The 16,982-nt window shown below is 35.8% G+C and overlaps 2 protein-coding genes across 24 annotated transcripts in view; both read left to right on the forward strand.

Moving 5' to 3' along the window:
- Positions 1-612: 612 nt before the first annotated feature.
- yipf4 (Yip1 domain family, member 4) lies at positions 613-8,625 on the forward strand. 2 transcript variants are annotated; one of them, XR_012392670.1, is made up of 6 exons: positions 613-823; positions 2,281-2,434; positions 2,943-3,114; positions 5,346-5,423; positions 5,514-6,642; positions 6,830-8,625. XR_012392670.1 is itself a non-coding variant. In NM_212891.1 (6 exon segments), coding segments are annotated over 6 exon segments (714 nt in total). In that variant the 5' UTR covers positions 635-765; the 3' UTR covers positions 7,830-8,609.
- A 1,733-nt stretch (positions 8,626-10,358) lies between these two features.
- birc6 (baculoviral IAP repeat containing 6) overlaps positions 10,359-16,982 on the forward strand; it is a 156,255-nt gene continuing 149,631 nt past the window's right edge. For all 22 annotated transcript variants that reach the window (XM_009293036.5, XM_009293039.5, XM_073928501.1 and 19 more), the window contains exon 1: positions 10,359-10,799. In XM_009293036.5, coding sequence (XP_009291311.2) covers positions 10,598-10,799 — 202 coding nt within the window. In that variant the 5' untranslated portion in view covers positions 10,359-10,597. The remainder of the gene's footprint in view (positions 10,800-16,982) is intronic.

Genomic DNA, 16,982 nt, shown 5'->3' on the forward strand with positions numbered 1-16,982 from the left:
CATGCAAAAGTCAAATTTAAGTATATAAAATACAGTTTCCAACAACAAAATTTTGTCTTGGGAAAAAGACCAGTGTGGTGGTGAGGGAAAAAAAAGTAATGTCAAGTTATATATATATATATATATATTTATAAAAGTTGAACAAGTTGTCATAATATTTAGTCATTAGATTATGTGACCGCTAGATGGCGCTCAATTAAAAGGAGCGAAACTGTATATTGTTATTACTATTAAAACGTAGCCTATATTACTGCCTTAGGCCAGTAACTTAGGCAGTAATGCAAAGTAATAATAAATGTGAATAAATAGACTAAATGAAAGAAACAATAGACCAAAATCAGTCACCAGGTCTAGTGCCTCCTTATGGATTTAAAGTGCCCCTCAGTTTTGACTTCCTGGCGCCGGGCCTGTATCAGAAACAAATATACACTTTCTGAAAAATACATGCATAAAATAACTGTCTTCTAAATGTTTAGATTTGCTGAAGCGTCACGGGGGTGGTGCTGTGATTTATGTGTGTTTCGTCGCTGCTCGTTTCTAGCGCTGGGTGGAGCGCGTGACTCTCCGTTCCGCTCCGCTCCAGGATTTGACGTGTCGTCTGTGTTTTTCTGCACTTCCTGCTTCCTCCATGACTGTTTTGAGCCAGCAGTCGCGTCCGAAAGCTGATCGGTAGGAATCGTTAAACGTGGCAATGGTGTGAAGGTGCGCGTTCGGCGACGGTGTGTGAGATTGTGTGCGAAGCCCGAGCTGTAATCACTGTCAGCCATGCAGTTTTCTCCCACCAACGGAGATTTTACCTTCGTCTCTTCGACGGACGCTGAAGGTACACTAGTTAAAGGCCCCAAAGCATCCACACAGCTGATAACAAAATCAGGCTTATGTTAAAATGCTGTTGGTGTTATGTGTGTGTTGCGTGTATGATGTATATTGATTAATATGTGTACTTCAGTTGTTAGTCTTTTTAATTATTTTGACATGACTTGTTTTCTGGGCTCGATAATATGATATGGTCGTCAGCTGTTTTAATGTATTTGTCTACATTTATATATTAATATATAAAATTCAGTTTAATTTAAAACAGATTTATAATAATACATTGGAAATTAATAATCATTTGTGTAAACCGCATCAAATATGCGACCAAATCAAGTTTCAAGCTGTTCAAAAACAGTAGCGTAATTGTGTAGAGTTGATCAATTCTTACATGAGTTAAGTTTAGACACAGTAGTTCTACAGAAGACAGTAACGTTAGTATCAGTAATTTGCTCACTTCTGTCCCACGTTAATTCAGTTTAGTGCCATTGTTGACAAATTCATTTTATTTAGGCACTGGATAAAAACCATAATGTCACAATCCAGCTGAAATCAGAACACGTTTTACAGTTTAAGCATAATTTATTTATTTGTTTGTTTCTTAGTTTTTTGTCTATTTTGACATGAATGAAAATGAGACAGTAAAAAATAGAATTACAACCTTTAATAGATTGCTTTAGACGTGTTGTTTAACAAAATAGTTTTTCCTCTGTCAATGAAAAATCTTTCAAAAAAAGAAAATCTATTTTGAGTAGACAAAAACAGTTTTGAAAATTGTGATTTGTTAAAATAAATATAGGACTGTAAGTCTCTCAGACTTTTTTTTTCATTCACATTTAATTAGAAAAATTATATATATATATATATATATATATATATATATATATATATATATATATATATATATATATATATATATATATAAATAATTCTGACAGTGTAATAACCTTGGACAAAAATATCACGGTTTCACAGTATCACGGTATTGTGATTACTGCTCTAAAATATATTCTTTTTAAATGTCTGAATAAAATTTTTTTCACTTTTGAAAACAAAATATTTAGTTTTTCGACAGATTTAAAGTATTTTGGAGCAGTAAACATGTCAGGCTAAATAATTCAAATGAACCATTGACTTCTGGTGTCTTCACTAGTTTTAAAAACACAGATTTATTTTACAATTTAAATGGCATGTTTAAAGATCTTTTCTGCTGGAGACCCTCCAGCAGAAAAAAAAAAAGTTAAAAAGAAATCTTACACATACGGTATAATAGAAAGTTTTAAAATCTTGAGTTTTCCAAACCGCGGTATACCTTGAAAACGGTTATTGTCTCATGCCTAGCATTGGTAATAAAAACTAACTCCTATAATGTGACAGAAATTAAGTAGAAAAAAAACCCTGACATACTTGCATTCATCTCTGCTGAAAATTGTTTTTGATAATTTAACACAATCTTTCATCCACCAGAGCTCAGCGGCACCATCGATGCACCAGATATCACACTAAATATGGGCCCGGAATCCAACCGGGACACCTATGCCACCACTTTCCTGAGGCAGAGGGGTTACGGATGGTTGCTGGAGGTGGAAGAAGAAGAATCAGAGGACACTAAACCACTCCTGTGAGTATTTGGGACTCTGTGACTGCTGCTTTCACTGGTTGTATTTAGTGCATTCTTCGCACGGCTGCTGAAAATTCTTGATAGTGATTGAAAATCCTTGAAAGATCCTTGGCAATGCTTGCATTTCATTGCAGTGTGTTCAAGGTTTGAAAAGTCCTTAGATGCCTGAAACTGCTTGAAAATATGTTTGCTAAATATGTATTAATAATGAACTTCTTTAATTCAAAATACAAGAAAATGTATTTTTGCTTTTTCATAAAATTTAAAAACTGGGGTCTGCATGGAAATTCCCCCTTAAAGAGTGAAGTGATGCATGAAATTAAAATTAAAATAAATGTAAGATGTGAGTAGATGGCATTTAAGTTAATAGCATTTTTAAGAGAGTAAAATGAATGTTGTGCAATAAAGGCTAACATACCATCAAAACTGTTATATGTAATTTGCTTCATATGCTTAAATTTAAATTTGGAAGTTAGAGCCTTGTTATTGATTCTGTGTGTTTGTGCAGGGAGGAGCTGGACATTGATTTAAAGGACATCTACTACAAGATCAGGTGTGTGTTGATGCCCATGCCCTCACTGGGGTTTAACAGACAGGTGGTGAGGGACAATCCTGACTTTTGGGGCCCCCTGGCTGTCGTCCTGCTATTCTCTATGATCTCCATCTATGGACAGTTCCGGGTGAGACACAAGTTTCTGTGCATGATTATACCCGTGATCTTTGTGTAAATAGACTTTTAGAAGAAATGCTAAATGGATTGCCGTAGATTGTAAGCTTGTGAAATTGTATCTTCAGGAACATGCAAATAAAAGAAATTGTTTGGGCTTCTAAAGGTAGTTCTCATAATCAAGGTTTATACAATCATGAAAAACCGGGAAAAGTCATGGAATTTTGACATGGCATTTTTCAGGCCTGGAATTTTTTTTGGAAAAACTGAAAACCCACAAAGTTTTGGAAAAGTCATGGAAAACTGATATCTGTATTCTTGTACATAGGTTATTTACATCTTTTCTGTCCTTGGGCAATCACATATTCATATTATTTGTGTGGTGTAAGCATTATCTAAATCTGTTTTACATAGATATAAACAAATTGAAACTAAATGGATCGTTGCATGTTTTACGACATGCTGTAATACATTTCTACATGCATTGTTTTTCATTTACCTCGCATATGTAGACATTGCATGAAACATTAAGTCATGAAAATTTACTTGAAAGTTTTGAAAAAAAAAAAACATGGAAAAGTCATGGAATTTTAGTATTAAAAATTTGTTTGAACCCTGTATAATGTCTGTTTTAGGGTTGGGTGATGTCGACCACTGTGGCATAGTACGATGTCTAATGTTAAACATCACATTGGATGAAGGCATTGTTGTAGTAGGCAGCGGTGAATTAATTATTTATGAATAATTTATTAATTCATAATGAACTAATCATTTGTAACCTACCATTTCAACTACCTGACCCACATGGTCTATGTTTTACCCTTAACCAAATCATAAATAAATACAAATAAATTGCAGACAGATTACCACCTGTCAATAATTTTTTTCTGCGGAACTCTGGCATGATGAGGCAGAGTCATCTGTGTTGTTATAATGGCGTTGACAAACTTGGTCGGTAAAAAAGGTGCACAACACACAGGAACCAACCAACAGCATCTGAGCTTTCCGCTAAAATTACTAAGTACAAGCGTGAGAACGAAAGATTGGAGCAGTGTACTGACGCTGTGACGCATTACCTGATAGATTCAAAAGAGAAGAGTCGTTAGATAGAGACGAGATTAATTAAATATCACGTTTAACAATATATATATATATATACATATATATATATATATATATATATATATATATATATATATATATATATATATATATATATATATATATATATATATATATGTATGCACTATACATATATGTATGCACTATACATAGTGTATAGTGTTATATATAATATATAGTGAGAAGTGATTCAGTGGTACATCCTTGATAAACTGTCCGATGTGCACCGCTCTCTGGGATTTTGCTGGCTGCCTGGAGCTCAGACGAGTGCATGACCGTGTGTCTGTGTAATTGGTGACGTGATGTTCGTTTTCGGTGGTATAGTGTTAAAGGAGGGCTGTTCAGAAAGGCCAGCTAAATGCCAGTGTGGACGGAGATCATTTTTGTTCTAAAATGTCATTTTAAAACTAGGATGTATTAGTGTAAACGATGTCTAAGTGTATTTTTCGTGATTGGGTTTCCAACGGGGGCGGGACGGTGGATTGGAATACTGGCTCAGCATCGTGATGTAAAGTATACGGCGATGGGCGATGGCATTGTCTATCGACCCAACCCAATCGTCTATCAACCTAGTCTGTTTAATGTGCCATGATGAATTGATTTCTTGGAATTTGTGTATTTTTTTAACTTAATATTTATGGAAGCTTGTTTCCGGCATAAAAACAATTTATTGCATGCTTATGCTTGTAATGCTTTCTTATTTTATATTTATGACAAAATATTTCACTCAATTTTGAGTTCACCTCTTGACATTTTAGCTTTTTTCTTTTTTTGTTTTTGTTTTTGTTTTAAGAATTTTGAGGTACAAACTCTATTAAAAGCAAAGTATTGCAAGATGTAAACTCACAATTGCAAGAAAATCAGATATATTCCAAATTATCTATATATTTTTTTCTTTGGTGAGAACAAAAATTCTGTATCTATTTGTTAATGTATTTAAATTAATAAGAGTTTTTACAGTGTGACAACCAGTTGAGGATTAAGCGTTCATTTGAAAACTATTATCACACTTATACAACTGTATACTATGTTTTGCAGATCTGAAATTCTTTAGTATTTTTCATATGTCAGTTTGATTATTTAATTACTCAACAATAACTGTATCCCTTTTTGTTCAATCAGGTTGTTTCCTGGATTATTACAATCTGGATATTTGGGTCATTGACAATTTTCCTTCTTGCAAGAGTGCTGGGTGGAGAGGTATTTATTTGATCTCGTAAAGCATCAGACAACATATGATTTTTGAGTAGGTGTGCCCACATTTCAATTATTACATTTTTCCCCAAATAGGTATCTTATGGGCAAGTGCTTGGAGTTATTGGCTATTCTTTGCTCCCATTGATTGTAATAGCTCCGCTTCTTCTGGTCATCGGGGGATTTGAAGTAGTCTCTACACTCATAAAGGTAAAGAAAACAAATATAAACACAGTTATAAATATAAAGTGAGAAATTAGTTCAAATACCAATTTTCCACTATTAACTAGTGGCTTATTAGTACATCCCTAGGGCTGCACGATTCCGGCTAAAATGAGAATCATGATTTTTTATTTGTTTAAAATAAAGATCACAATGTTCTCAAAATTCTGTAGATGTAAAATAAAGGTTAATATTAGGCTATTATTACTGTTATTTCTCAAACATATATGTATAGGTCTACTGTTGGTTAAAATGAAAAATTTTGTATAGGCTTGGAACAGTGGACTTCAATAGACTGTAAATATGTCCTAGTCGTTAATGCACAGTAAAGTGATCACATCAGAATACAACTATTCATAATTCTGTCACAGCTCATGGTCCGCTCTTGTGTGATTTTGCCACCACGAATATGTCATTACATGAAAACAGATCTTAAAATTGGGTGAATTATACCTTATAAATACAATATGCAGACTCCTTTTCACCATTTGGAGATGTCCACATGGCTGAGAAACCTATATAAAACAATGTGAAGACTTGTAAAACCCTCTATATGCTAATATATTTGGCTGAGTTGTAGAGATGCTAGAATTAGATTGTGTGAGGGGTCGAAACGAGATCACAATCTTTTTTTTTTATTAATCATGCATCCCTAATCCAAAACCTAACTACTTTCTAAAGGGCCATAACATCCCCCACTTTTGGTTCAAGTCTACCTCAGAATTAAAAAAAAAAAAAAGCATCATAATGGGCGTGGAGTTCCGCGATCAGAGACAGGAGGGCGCGTGGCCGGCAGAGCAGGGGAGAGGGTCGAGAACAACTGTTGCCAGTTAGCTCACATAATGAGACACAAACCGTGAGAAGACACGTGATTTTATAGTTTACAAAGTTAAATTCAAAGAAAAAAATAGTAATTTAATGCCCTGCTACATTTGTCATTTGTAATTTCATATACACACAACCACAATTTATATCATTATAAAAATAATTCGAGAGGGTGCTCGCTGCAGAGCCATTTGAGGAGAGCTGAGCTCCAGCGAGGGGCAGCATGAGCTGTCGCTCCTCCTCCTGTAAGCTGTTTTAATGCATACACCAACCCCACCCCTAACCCTACCCCCAGTGACATCACTCGTAGAAGAAGTGCAAAAAAGGTGGAGCTCAAGCTTAAGCTCCCCCTCGCTGGAGCTCAGCTCTCCTCAAATGGCTCTGCAGCGAGCACCACTTGCACTGCCTATTTCAACACTTAGCCCTGCTGGTAATCTGGAGGATTTAGGGGAACACAGCAGCACGGCGATGTGTCTAAATGTGATCGAACTTCACTGATAAAGGACAAAGTCCGCCATTCTCCGCCATACTTGTACTGCTCTCCCAAAAAAAAAATGCTTACTGCACACAAACAGCTTTGCTGTATTGGCTCTGACAGGATCGTGTGGAAAAAACATGCAACAAACCCCGTGGATCATGGAAACAAACACAAACGACCCTTCATGAGCAGCTAAATACTGTGTGCCATGGGTCAGTGGATGCGGTCTCACCCAGTCATCAACATAGGCTCTCACAGCTTGGCACTGGCAGGTCTCTCTTGGCTTTGGAAAGCACGCGGAGTCATGAAGAAGCATAGGATCTTCTCATAGGATAAGAAAACTCTGCTATGAATAATAATGAGAAACCGTTGCGTCATCTTTGCACTTGCAGTTTTGCCGTACATCACTGATTTTGATCCCGCCCCAAAAATCATTCTAAACCCGGAAGATGAAATTAGCTGACAAAAGCTCCAAATTTTCCAGCTTTCCTCACAATTAAAGCTGACAGGTGCTAACATTGTCTTAACTGATGCTCAACACACAAAAATCTGCTAAAATCTCAAAAAAAGTACTCGAGGGTTTCTTGAACCTTAATAACGATTTTATTCATAGAATTTTATTGAATATTCATAGTTAATCCTTTAACAATAGTGAGAAATGTGCCTTAAAATAGAGTGTGATCAAATGTTTGTCTGTATGGGGAACAACTGTATTCAATGCAAAAAAATATGATCTGTTTGTTTTCTAGCTTTTTGGAGTATTCTGGGCTGCATACAGTGCTGCTTCTTTACTCGTCGGTGATGAATTCAAAACAAAGAAACCCCTCCTCATATATCCCATCTTCCTTTTGTACATCTACTTCCTGTCTCTGTATACTGGAGTCTGAATTGACCACAGGCTTTGATTGGCTCGTTGCTTGGACATTAACACAGAGCACTGTGTGGAGAGTTGCACAGCAGGGATATTCCATGAAGACCGAGGAGGAGTTTGCATTTTCTCGCTTTCTTTTACCTTGTTTATAGTCCTATATGCTTTGGGGGGGTCGAGGTGTACAGACATTAGTGTATTTAACTGCTTTCATTAATTTTGTACACAATAAAAAGCTGCATCTTTTACTGTGGAAGCTGTATTTGCAGAGGTTACTCTGCCATTAAAATGTGGAGCCATGGTTTTACATAACAATTACAAGCACCAACAGGAAAATAAAAATGAAAACTTTATATTGTAAAAGACTATTATAAGCATGATAAATCATGTAACAGAACTTGTGTTTTCCCACACATAATGGTGAAAACTTTGAGTTAACCAGTTTATGATAGATGGATATTTTTTGTTGTAGAGTGAGCCAAAACATTCACAGATTTCATTTGTTTTTAATTTATGAGTTCCACATGGGGAAAGAGAGTGTGCAGGCAGTACTGCTTGGATTAAAAATGTCCGCTAAGTATGGGTGCCTTAAATTGGTTGTTTTATATGGCTGTGGTGTATTTTATTTATGTAAATGTAGCCAAAAAAAAGGAAAGGAATTTTTATTTGTAGATCATGCAATTGAAGACAACTTTCTACCTGGTGATGTGTACACTGCAGGCATATGTTACCGTATTAGTATAGCTAAAATAATGGAGTATGAAAATTGTTATAATAAACATCATGAATCAAATTAAAATCTGTTGACACTGTAATTACACTTTGTGTTATGAATCTCTTTAATGTCTAGGAACAATGATATTTAATTGGGTGATTTATTATTATTCATTAGGATGTTTGCTTACAGGTTAAATGCTTTAACAGCAAGTGATTTTTTATAATATCCCAATGATACAAAGTAGATGACACAAGAGCACTTTCTCTTCAATTTACACTTGTGTTAAGAGAAAAAAATATTATTCATTATAATTAAATACAAAAGTGCTGCATTTAGAGCCTTGCTGACCAGTCTTTCCTGAATTAAGTATAACTGTGAGAGTAATTGCTAAACACATTTACAGTAAAACTATGAACAGTAGTCAACATTTGAAGTGGATCGAACTGTTTTTCAGATAACGCTACACTAAAAAAATGTACATATATATTTTTGCTACTTATTTAAAATAAGCTGAATCAGCACAATGCTTTAGATTTCATTGGGACAACTTATTTTTTATGTTTAATCCACATAACTTTAAAGTGTTAAGTTAACTTAATTGATTTGCGTTGGGACAACATGAATGAATTGTGTGGAACCCTGCATTTTTTACTGTGTAGGTCACATTTCATGCTGTTAACTATTGGTGTATTACCTGCTTATTATTAAGATATTAGCTGTTTATTTGAAGTTACAACGTATGATTTTATTTTACATCCATAATCCTATGAAAAAAACGTACAAAAGCATGCACGTTATTTTAGCTGGGGGCTCAGGCAAACAGAAAAAAGAGCAAAATATATATTCAAAAAGGCGGCAACACCAATGCTCCAATAATGCCATTTTTTAAATTAAAAAGACTGATAAAATACAAGCCTTGTATTAGCCTTTTAGATGTAATTCATTCATTTTCTTGTCAGCTTAGTTTCTTATCCATGTGTCTCCACATGGTCGCCACAGCGGAATGAACCGGCAACTTATCCAGCAAGTTTTTACGCAGCGGATGCCCTTCCAGCCATAGCCCATCTCTGGGAAGCATCCACACACACTTTCACACACTCACTCTTACACTACGGACAATTTAGCCTACCCAATTCACCTGTACCACATGTCTTTGGACTGTGGGGAAAACCGGAGCACCCAGAGGAAACCCACGCGAAGGCAGGGGCAACATGCAAACTCCACACAGAAACACCAACTGAGCCGAGGCTCGAACCAGAAACCCAGTGACCTTCTTGCTGTGAGGCAACAGCACTACCCACTGCGCCACTGCCTCGCCTCTTTTAGATGTAATAAATTGGCATTTTTGGAGCTTAAGTGTCACCGCCATTTTGAATATACAACCATAATCCTACCCAAAACCTAAACCCAACTATTACGTTAAAATTGAGCAGTTAATTAGTAGTTTATTAAACTAGTAGTGTGTGTAATAGTAGTAGTTAATGGTTTGTTTACACCATGAATTGTGACCTGAACTAGAGTGGCCGTGTTAAAGTGCAAGACTAGAATGTTTAATAGTTTTATGAAAGTAACTTCTAATTAAAGGTTCTGATCCACTTCAGTTGTTGATTACTGCAATTGTTTTACATTATATTGAAGCTAAATACTTTATGTAGTTTATTTTTATCCATGTGTCTCCATTTCAAAATATCTATCTATCTATCTATCTATCTATCTATCTATCTATCTATCTATCTATCTATCTATCTATCTATCTATCTATCTATCTATCTATCTATCTATCTATCTATCCATCCATCTATCTATAGCGCCCCTGGAGGCTTGGAGGGCGATCGCAAGGCGACTACGCCAGTTCCGTTTCCCTGCTGAGTGTGTGAGCAGAAGGAGCCGCTGGTTTCCGCTCCGCTGATGGTGAATCGCTGCTCCTGCGGTATCGGGAGGAGGTTTAGAGCCCGCAGTGGAAGCGCAGCGGTACTTCGGGATTCAGCTTTATCATTTTCTCGTCGAGTCGCGTCCACGTACGAACTACTGAAGGAGGAGGGAAAGCAGGAAGGGAAGATAGCAGGAAGATGGCGGCGGCGGCGGGGGCCTCGCCAGGCTCGCCGGACTGGGTCGTGCTGAGGGACGGCTGCCTGCGCTGCGACGAGGAGGGCCTGCGGAGTTTGTCCTACCACCCGGCCCTCAACGCCATTCTGGCCGTCACCAGCCGGGGCAGCATCAAAGTCATCGACGGCACCTCCGGGGCTATTTTACAGGCCTCGGCTTTGCACGGTGAGTTGCGGCTCGGACAGGGTTATCCAGGCCGGTCTAGATCATAGCTTATCACATCACCGCTGGATCTTTTTGTAGATGAGGTGTAACGTTAAAGTATGCAAGGTTCTTTACTCATGATGGAGGAGGAGAGTGTCAAAATGATGTTGATAGATGCTTCTGACGCTGCGGTGTTGTGGTGGTAATCACTTCTCTCTATTTGGACTCCCAAAGGAGGACCGTGTCAAAATGCTCTGGCTCTTTTGGGGCTTGCTGATGGAAAGCTCGTGCGATCAATTCTAGTTTGAAGGATTGTATGAAAATAATTGTCATTTCTATTATATTGTGTTTTAACATCGACTAAGTACTATAAGGGAATGGCCCACTTTTATGGCTGTTGATTGGTGTATGCGATGACATAAAAGGTTTTGTGAGAATAATCGCGCACTCTTGATGGAGTTGTTTTGACAGTCATCCCTCTCAGTCTTTGGGCCTCCTGATGATCCTCTCCGTTTAGGGCCTCTTAGATGTGCCGTTCTGCCGGATAACTGTAAACATTGCCACGTTATTTACGCATCCACGCGTTGTGAACATTTCATTACAGTTCATCCACGTTACATGTCACTTGTTAATTATGTCAAATAAAACTAAATCAAGACACGAACCAAAGTCTGATATGATCTTAGAGTAAAGCGGCACTAAAGCTAATCTAAACATTAGCAAATACCCCCTCGTTTAGATGTGTGTATCTCTCTTACTTGGTGCCACTGACATCCAACTATTATAGCACTAAATTCAAATGATATGTAGTGCTTAATAACATATGTTTTAACTGTCGCAGTAAACATTTTATTGATTTTTGGATCTGATTTAGCTGACAGAGGTTTAGCTAATCACGCTAACGTTAGCTTAGCGGTAGCCTAGCCTGCCTGCTACAGATCAGTAACACTGCTTCTGGTTATGTCAGCCTTGACAGGTGACAGCTGACTAACGTTAGAGTATTTGCGCATAACATGAATATTCATGTTTATTTTTCTTCTTTTTGTGAACATGGATGTATGTAGTTTGGGAAGGCTTGTGTGCTTTTTCTGACGTTTTGTTGTTAAACGTCATTTTGGACGTAAGTGTGTCTGGTGGTATTGTTATTGTAGTATGCACGTTATTGACCTTGTCAGCCTGTATTCGCGTGTTTATCTGTAAATCTGTTTGTTAAATACGCAATTTTAAGCATACATAATTACAATGTAGTTATGCATTGTTTCCTGGAGCAGTAATAACCAGTAAGCCAATACTTTGAACAGACTCTTTTCTTTTTAGAGGTTCATTCAATATTCCTTTAAAAACAGATGCAACATTTAATGAATATGGATTAGCTTGTTATTATATTATAAACTGCTCATGTCCGGCTCATTAACTGTCACAAAATGAGTTTGCATCTATAAATCTAAAGCTTAACATTTTAATTAAAGTACAGCTGGACAATAAGGGCCTTTAACGGGTTTCTGTTTAAAGTCTTCGAAGATCATCTGTCAAATGTCTAAATGCTTAACCATTTGTGAATGTAGCTTGTAAAGCCACTTTATGTACAAACTCTTTCATAGGTTTTAAGTAGGGCTGGACGATATTGGAAAAATCTGACATTGCAAAAATTTGTTTGGCTACGATATATAATGCAATGTGAATATAATTTCACCAGAGGATTTAAAAAGCTCTACTTGGAAAGATTTCATTAGCTTGGATCAACTGGGAGTCTTTTTCTGCATAAATTATAATAATTTACAATCAAAAGTAATAAATAAACAGTGCTTTATGAATTTCTTCAGAGTCTAACAGTATTTAAGTACAGAAATTAAGCAATCTAATGTAAAACAGCATGGTCATCGTTGTATAAATAATGATAAAATTATAATATCTATCTATTAATCTGTCATAAATAATCTAATCCTGTGATGTGACTATTGCAGATACACACATTGCGATATCGATGCCCAAATGAAATATTGTTCATTAAAGATTTTTTGTATTTTACAGCTGAGGTTGTAAAAGTTGCAATTTGTCTAGGTTTTACCTGAAATCGCCACTGACCATCAGAGTCTAATTGGAATTATTTCCAGCAAAGCAGCAGCAGTTAAATCAATAGTGTAATATGTTTTACACGTATTGTTCTGACATTTTCACCTTTCATCTGTTTATTTATTGATGTCAGTTAATCGAAAATTAACAATGTTTGTGGAAATATTTATTTAGACTTGAGTTGATTGAAAATCAGTCTGAGAGGATTTTATGCTCAAACATGTCTATTTGAAATTGCAATAAAGTTATTTAGCAGGGATTCTCTTGGCACAGGGAGTTGCACAGATCTCATGCTTGTATGGATAATATTGATTGCAAAGGTCTTTCCTTTTTTCACCATTGAGAGAGTAACACTTCGCAGATTTGTGGATTGGCTGTTGCTCTTTTATCATTTGTCCTGGTGTTTGTAGAGAGATGCCTGTGGTTGCAGCCTTTATTTTGATATGTTTTGTACTTAAATATTATTTATTGTTTTTAACTAATCAATAAACCTGCCATTTTGGCTCCATTCATTTATGCATGTTAGGATATTTAACTTTACTTTTGGGTAAAAAGAAACAGAACATTTTGGAATGTCACACTGATGCCAGTGAAATTTCTCACTTTCCTTAATGTGGTGTTAGAGAATAATCTAGAAGTTTGTTCAAATGAAAGTGTGATCAGAAAAAGATCAGTATTTTTTTATTAGTATACTCTAAGCAATTTTTTGTGATCGTTTTCAGTTGTTTGTTAGAGACATTGCAAACATTTCTTATGTACCATATTGTTAAAAAAAGATCACTAAAAATTAAAGTGACGAACACATAAATCATAAGCGACACATAAACTTATGTTTCTACATTTAGTATTTTGAATATTGTCCAAAAAAAAAAACACTAGAACAGTGTTATATATTTTGCTGACTTTAATGCTTAAATTATTCCAAATATTTGAAGAATGTTAAAATCTAGAGAAATAAACAATTTTAACTATAGTGACAGGGACCGTGTCCTGTGTCAACATGCTGGTGACGTCATACACCCTCATACAGGCCGGTAAATAAGATTCTGACAGTATGATAACCTTGGATATAAATATCACGGTTTCACAGTATTGTGATTACTGCTCTAAAATATATTCTTTTTAAATGTCTGGGTAAAAAGCAACAACTTTTTCTTTCTTGAACACAATATATTTTATTTTAAGAAGCATTTAAAATATTTTAGAAGAATAAATATGTCAGGCTGAATAATTCAAATGAATCAATGACTTCTGCTGTTTTCATTTGTTTCAAAAATCTAAATTTCTTAACAATTGAAAACAAAATCTTTGGATATCTTTTATGCTGGAGATACTGTTGTCCTAAAAAAAAAAAAAAAACGTAAAAACAGGGTTCAACTCTAAGGATATTTCTGCTGGCCTGATTGGTTCAGATTTTTACTTGCCCTGCCAAAATTTTCACAGGCCCTGCACCAAAAAAAAAAAAAAAATAAATAAAAATAAATAATAATAATATATAGCTATTTATTAGCCACATATTTTAAATAACGTGTCAAAATAATGTCTGTGAATCTAGAATTTAAATATTTAAATTTTTAAAAAATATTTAGCAGTATTATTAATATTTAAAATATAGCAGTATAGAAAATGTGCAGGTATTTTATTGCAAAACAAAAGTTGGCTGACTTAAAAGTGACGGCAAACTATGCAAAACAACACTTAATTTTTTTTTTGTGGTGGTTCCACAATGTTAGAAACGGATGTTTTCTTTAAGCCTCAAAATTTGATGTGGCTGTCATGCTGTCGTCTCTTCACTGTACTGGTTTTTACCAAGTTATGGAAACTAGAAATTATGTCCACACAACATCCAATCAGAGAAGAGGACTCGAAAAGCAATATGGTGTTCACGACTTCACAAATAGGTAGCATTCAAAGACTTAAAAGCACAAATTGTTTCGCGATTTTAAGACTGTATTTGCATCCAATTGACAAATAGTCGCTGACAAATAAAAATTTTGTTACAAGGCAGCACTGGTCTGATAGGGCAGTCCTTATTGAGCCTTGAAAAATAAAATCTTACACAAATCTGTAGAGTGTGTTAAAGTAAAGCTAAAGTGGCTATAGTGTATGTGTGTGAATGCCGGAGTGTCTGGGTTGCAGCTGGAAGGGTATCCGCTGCATAAAACATATGCTGGATAAGTTGGTGGTTCATTCCGCTGTGGCGACCCCCTGATTAAAAAAGGGACTAAGCTGAAAAAATTAATGAATGAATTGTGTCAAAGCAGCTTAACATAGGAAGTTCTAATAAATTGAAATTAAAACGGTCAGCCTATCAGTTATCATATAAACGTCTATAAACACAAATTTCATATTAATTTTATATTAAAATACAGGTTTATTTAAATTGTAATATTGCAATATTACCGTTTTTACAGCATTTTTGATCAAACAAGTGCAGCCTTGATGAAGAAAAGCGATAAGAAGCCAAACTCTTGAATGTTAGTGTGCATTGTGGATGTGATTGTTGTAGCAATTATAAGACATAATAACAGTCTGTAAATAGACTGCAGTCTCTTACTCTGCCACTCCTTTAAATGCTAACTGTATTGTTTTACTGCCTTAAGGAAATAGTTTATTTTCATTATCAAGTGTTATATAAAAATGCAAGATTAGTTTTTTTCATTTAAGCATTGCTACTATGCCAGACATTTATTATGCCATTCTTTGACTTGTATTTTTTTTTGACAAAACAGAAAACATTACATTGCATTATTTGATCTGTATTAATCTGAAGTTATTTATCAAAAATTGAACTGAAAAATCATATTTAACTTTGAATAGATTTTTGTGTTAATTTTATTTATTTATTTCTATTTCTATATTTGTCTAAGTAACTTTATTGTAATACGAATTAATTTTTATCATGTAATATCTTTTTATGTATATTAGGGCTGTGCAATTAATGGAAAATTCACTTTCTATTTCCAATTTGGCTTCTAACAATTATGAAAAACATTAATCGAGAATAAACGATTATTACATCATATACCGCCCCATTTCCAGTTCAGTTTCATATAAAAATGACTGAAAGCATGTACTGTAATGAAACTTTTGCAGCACGGAATGTGCATCATTCATTGATGTGCAATCGAATCATTCATGTTTTTAAAAGCGCGAAAGAAATCGCATGCTGTTGTGTGTATGCGCTCCACCTCAGAGACGAGCAGAGCACACACATTTAAAGTCATCTAATGCCGAGTTCAGACTGCATGATTTTAGCCCTGATTTTGACTCGCCAACAGGTTTTGACAAATTGCAGACAAAAGCCTGAAATCACAGGCAAAACTGCTCATTTACACGAGTATCACACGGTGTGAACTATCATAAACGCCATCTGAGAGAATCGCTGATCATTCGCCGATGCCTGTGAGATATTTGGCATGCTAAATATCTGGAGCTGTTGACGATTCAAATCATGCTGTGTGAAATAAGTTTAGACTGAAAATAACATTGTCGATCACCTACAGTCAATGATAGGGCAAGATTCACTAGTGTGGGTGCCTTCAGGCCAGCGGGAGGTTGAGGAAGAAGTTAAAAGCGCTCATTTTCCATTTATTTTGACCCAAGAAATGGAGGAAAAATACAGGTGGTGCTCGCTGCAGAGCCATTTGGGCGAGCTGAGCTCCAGCGAGGGGGAGCTTGAGCTTGAGCTCCACCTTTTTTGCACTTATTCTATGAGTGATGTCACTGGGGGTAGGGTTAGGGGTGGGGTTGGTGTACGCATTAAAACAGCTTACAGGAGGAGGAGCGAGAGCTTATGCTCCCCCTCGCTGGAGCTCAGCTCTGCTCAAATGGCTCTGCAGTGAGCACCCTCTCGAAAAATAGGGAAATTTGGCAGGAGCACCATGTCTGTTTCTTGAGCAATATCACAACCGGGTGAAAAAAGAAAGTTGAGGAGAAATTGCTAATTCCCGTCAAAGCCAGGTAAGCAAATATGTACAATTTCTAACCCATTAAAAGCTTCTTTCTCGTTAATATAATATAGTTAATAACAAAATATATACTTGATTTTGGTTGTGAGACCTAGTTTGGACAAAGTTGTCTGCAATTCTTCCTGTTGTAAAGTCATACAATGTGAAACCCTGTCGCCGA

The sequence above is a fragment of the Danio rerio genome, chromosome 17 (genome assembly GCF_049306965.1).
Source record: "Danio rerio strain Tuebingen ecotype United States chromosome 17, GRCz12tu, whole genome shotgun sequence".
Taxonomy (NCBI): Eukaryota; Metazoa; Chordata; class Actinopteri; order Cypriniformes; family Danionidae; genus Danio; species Danio rerio.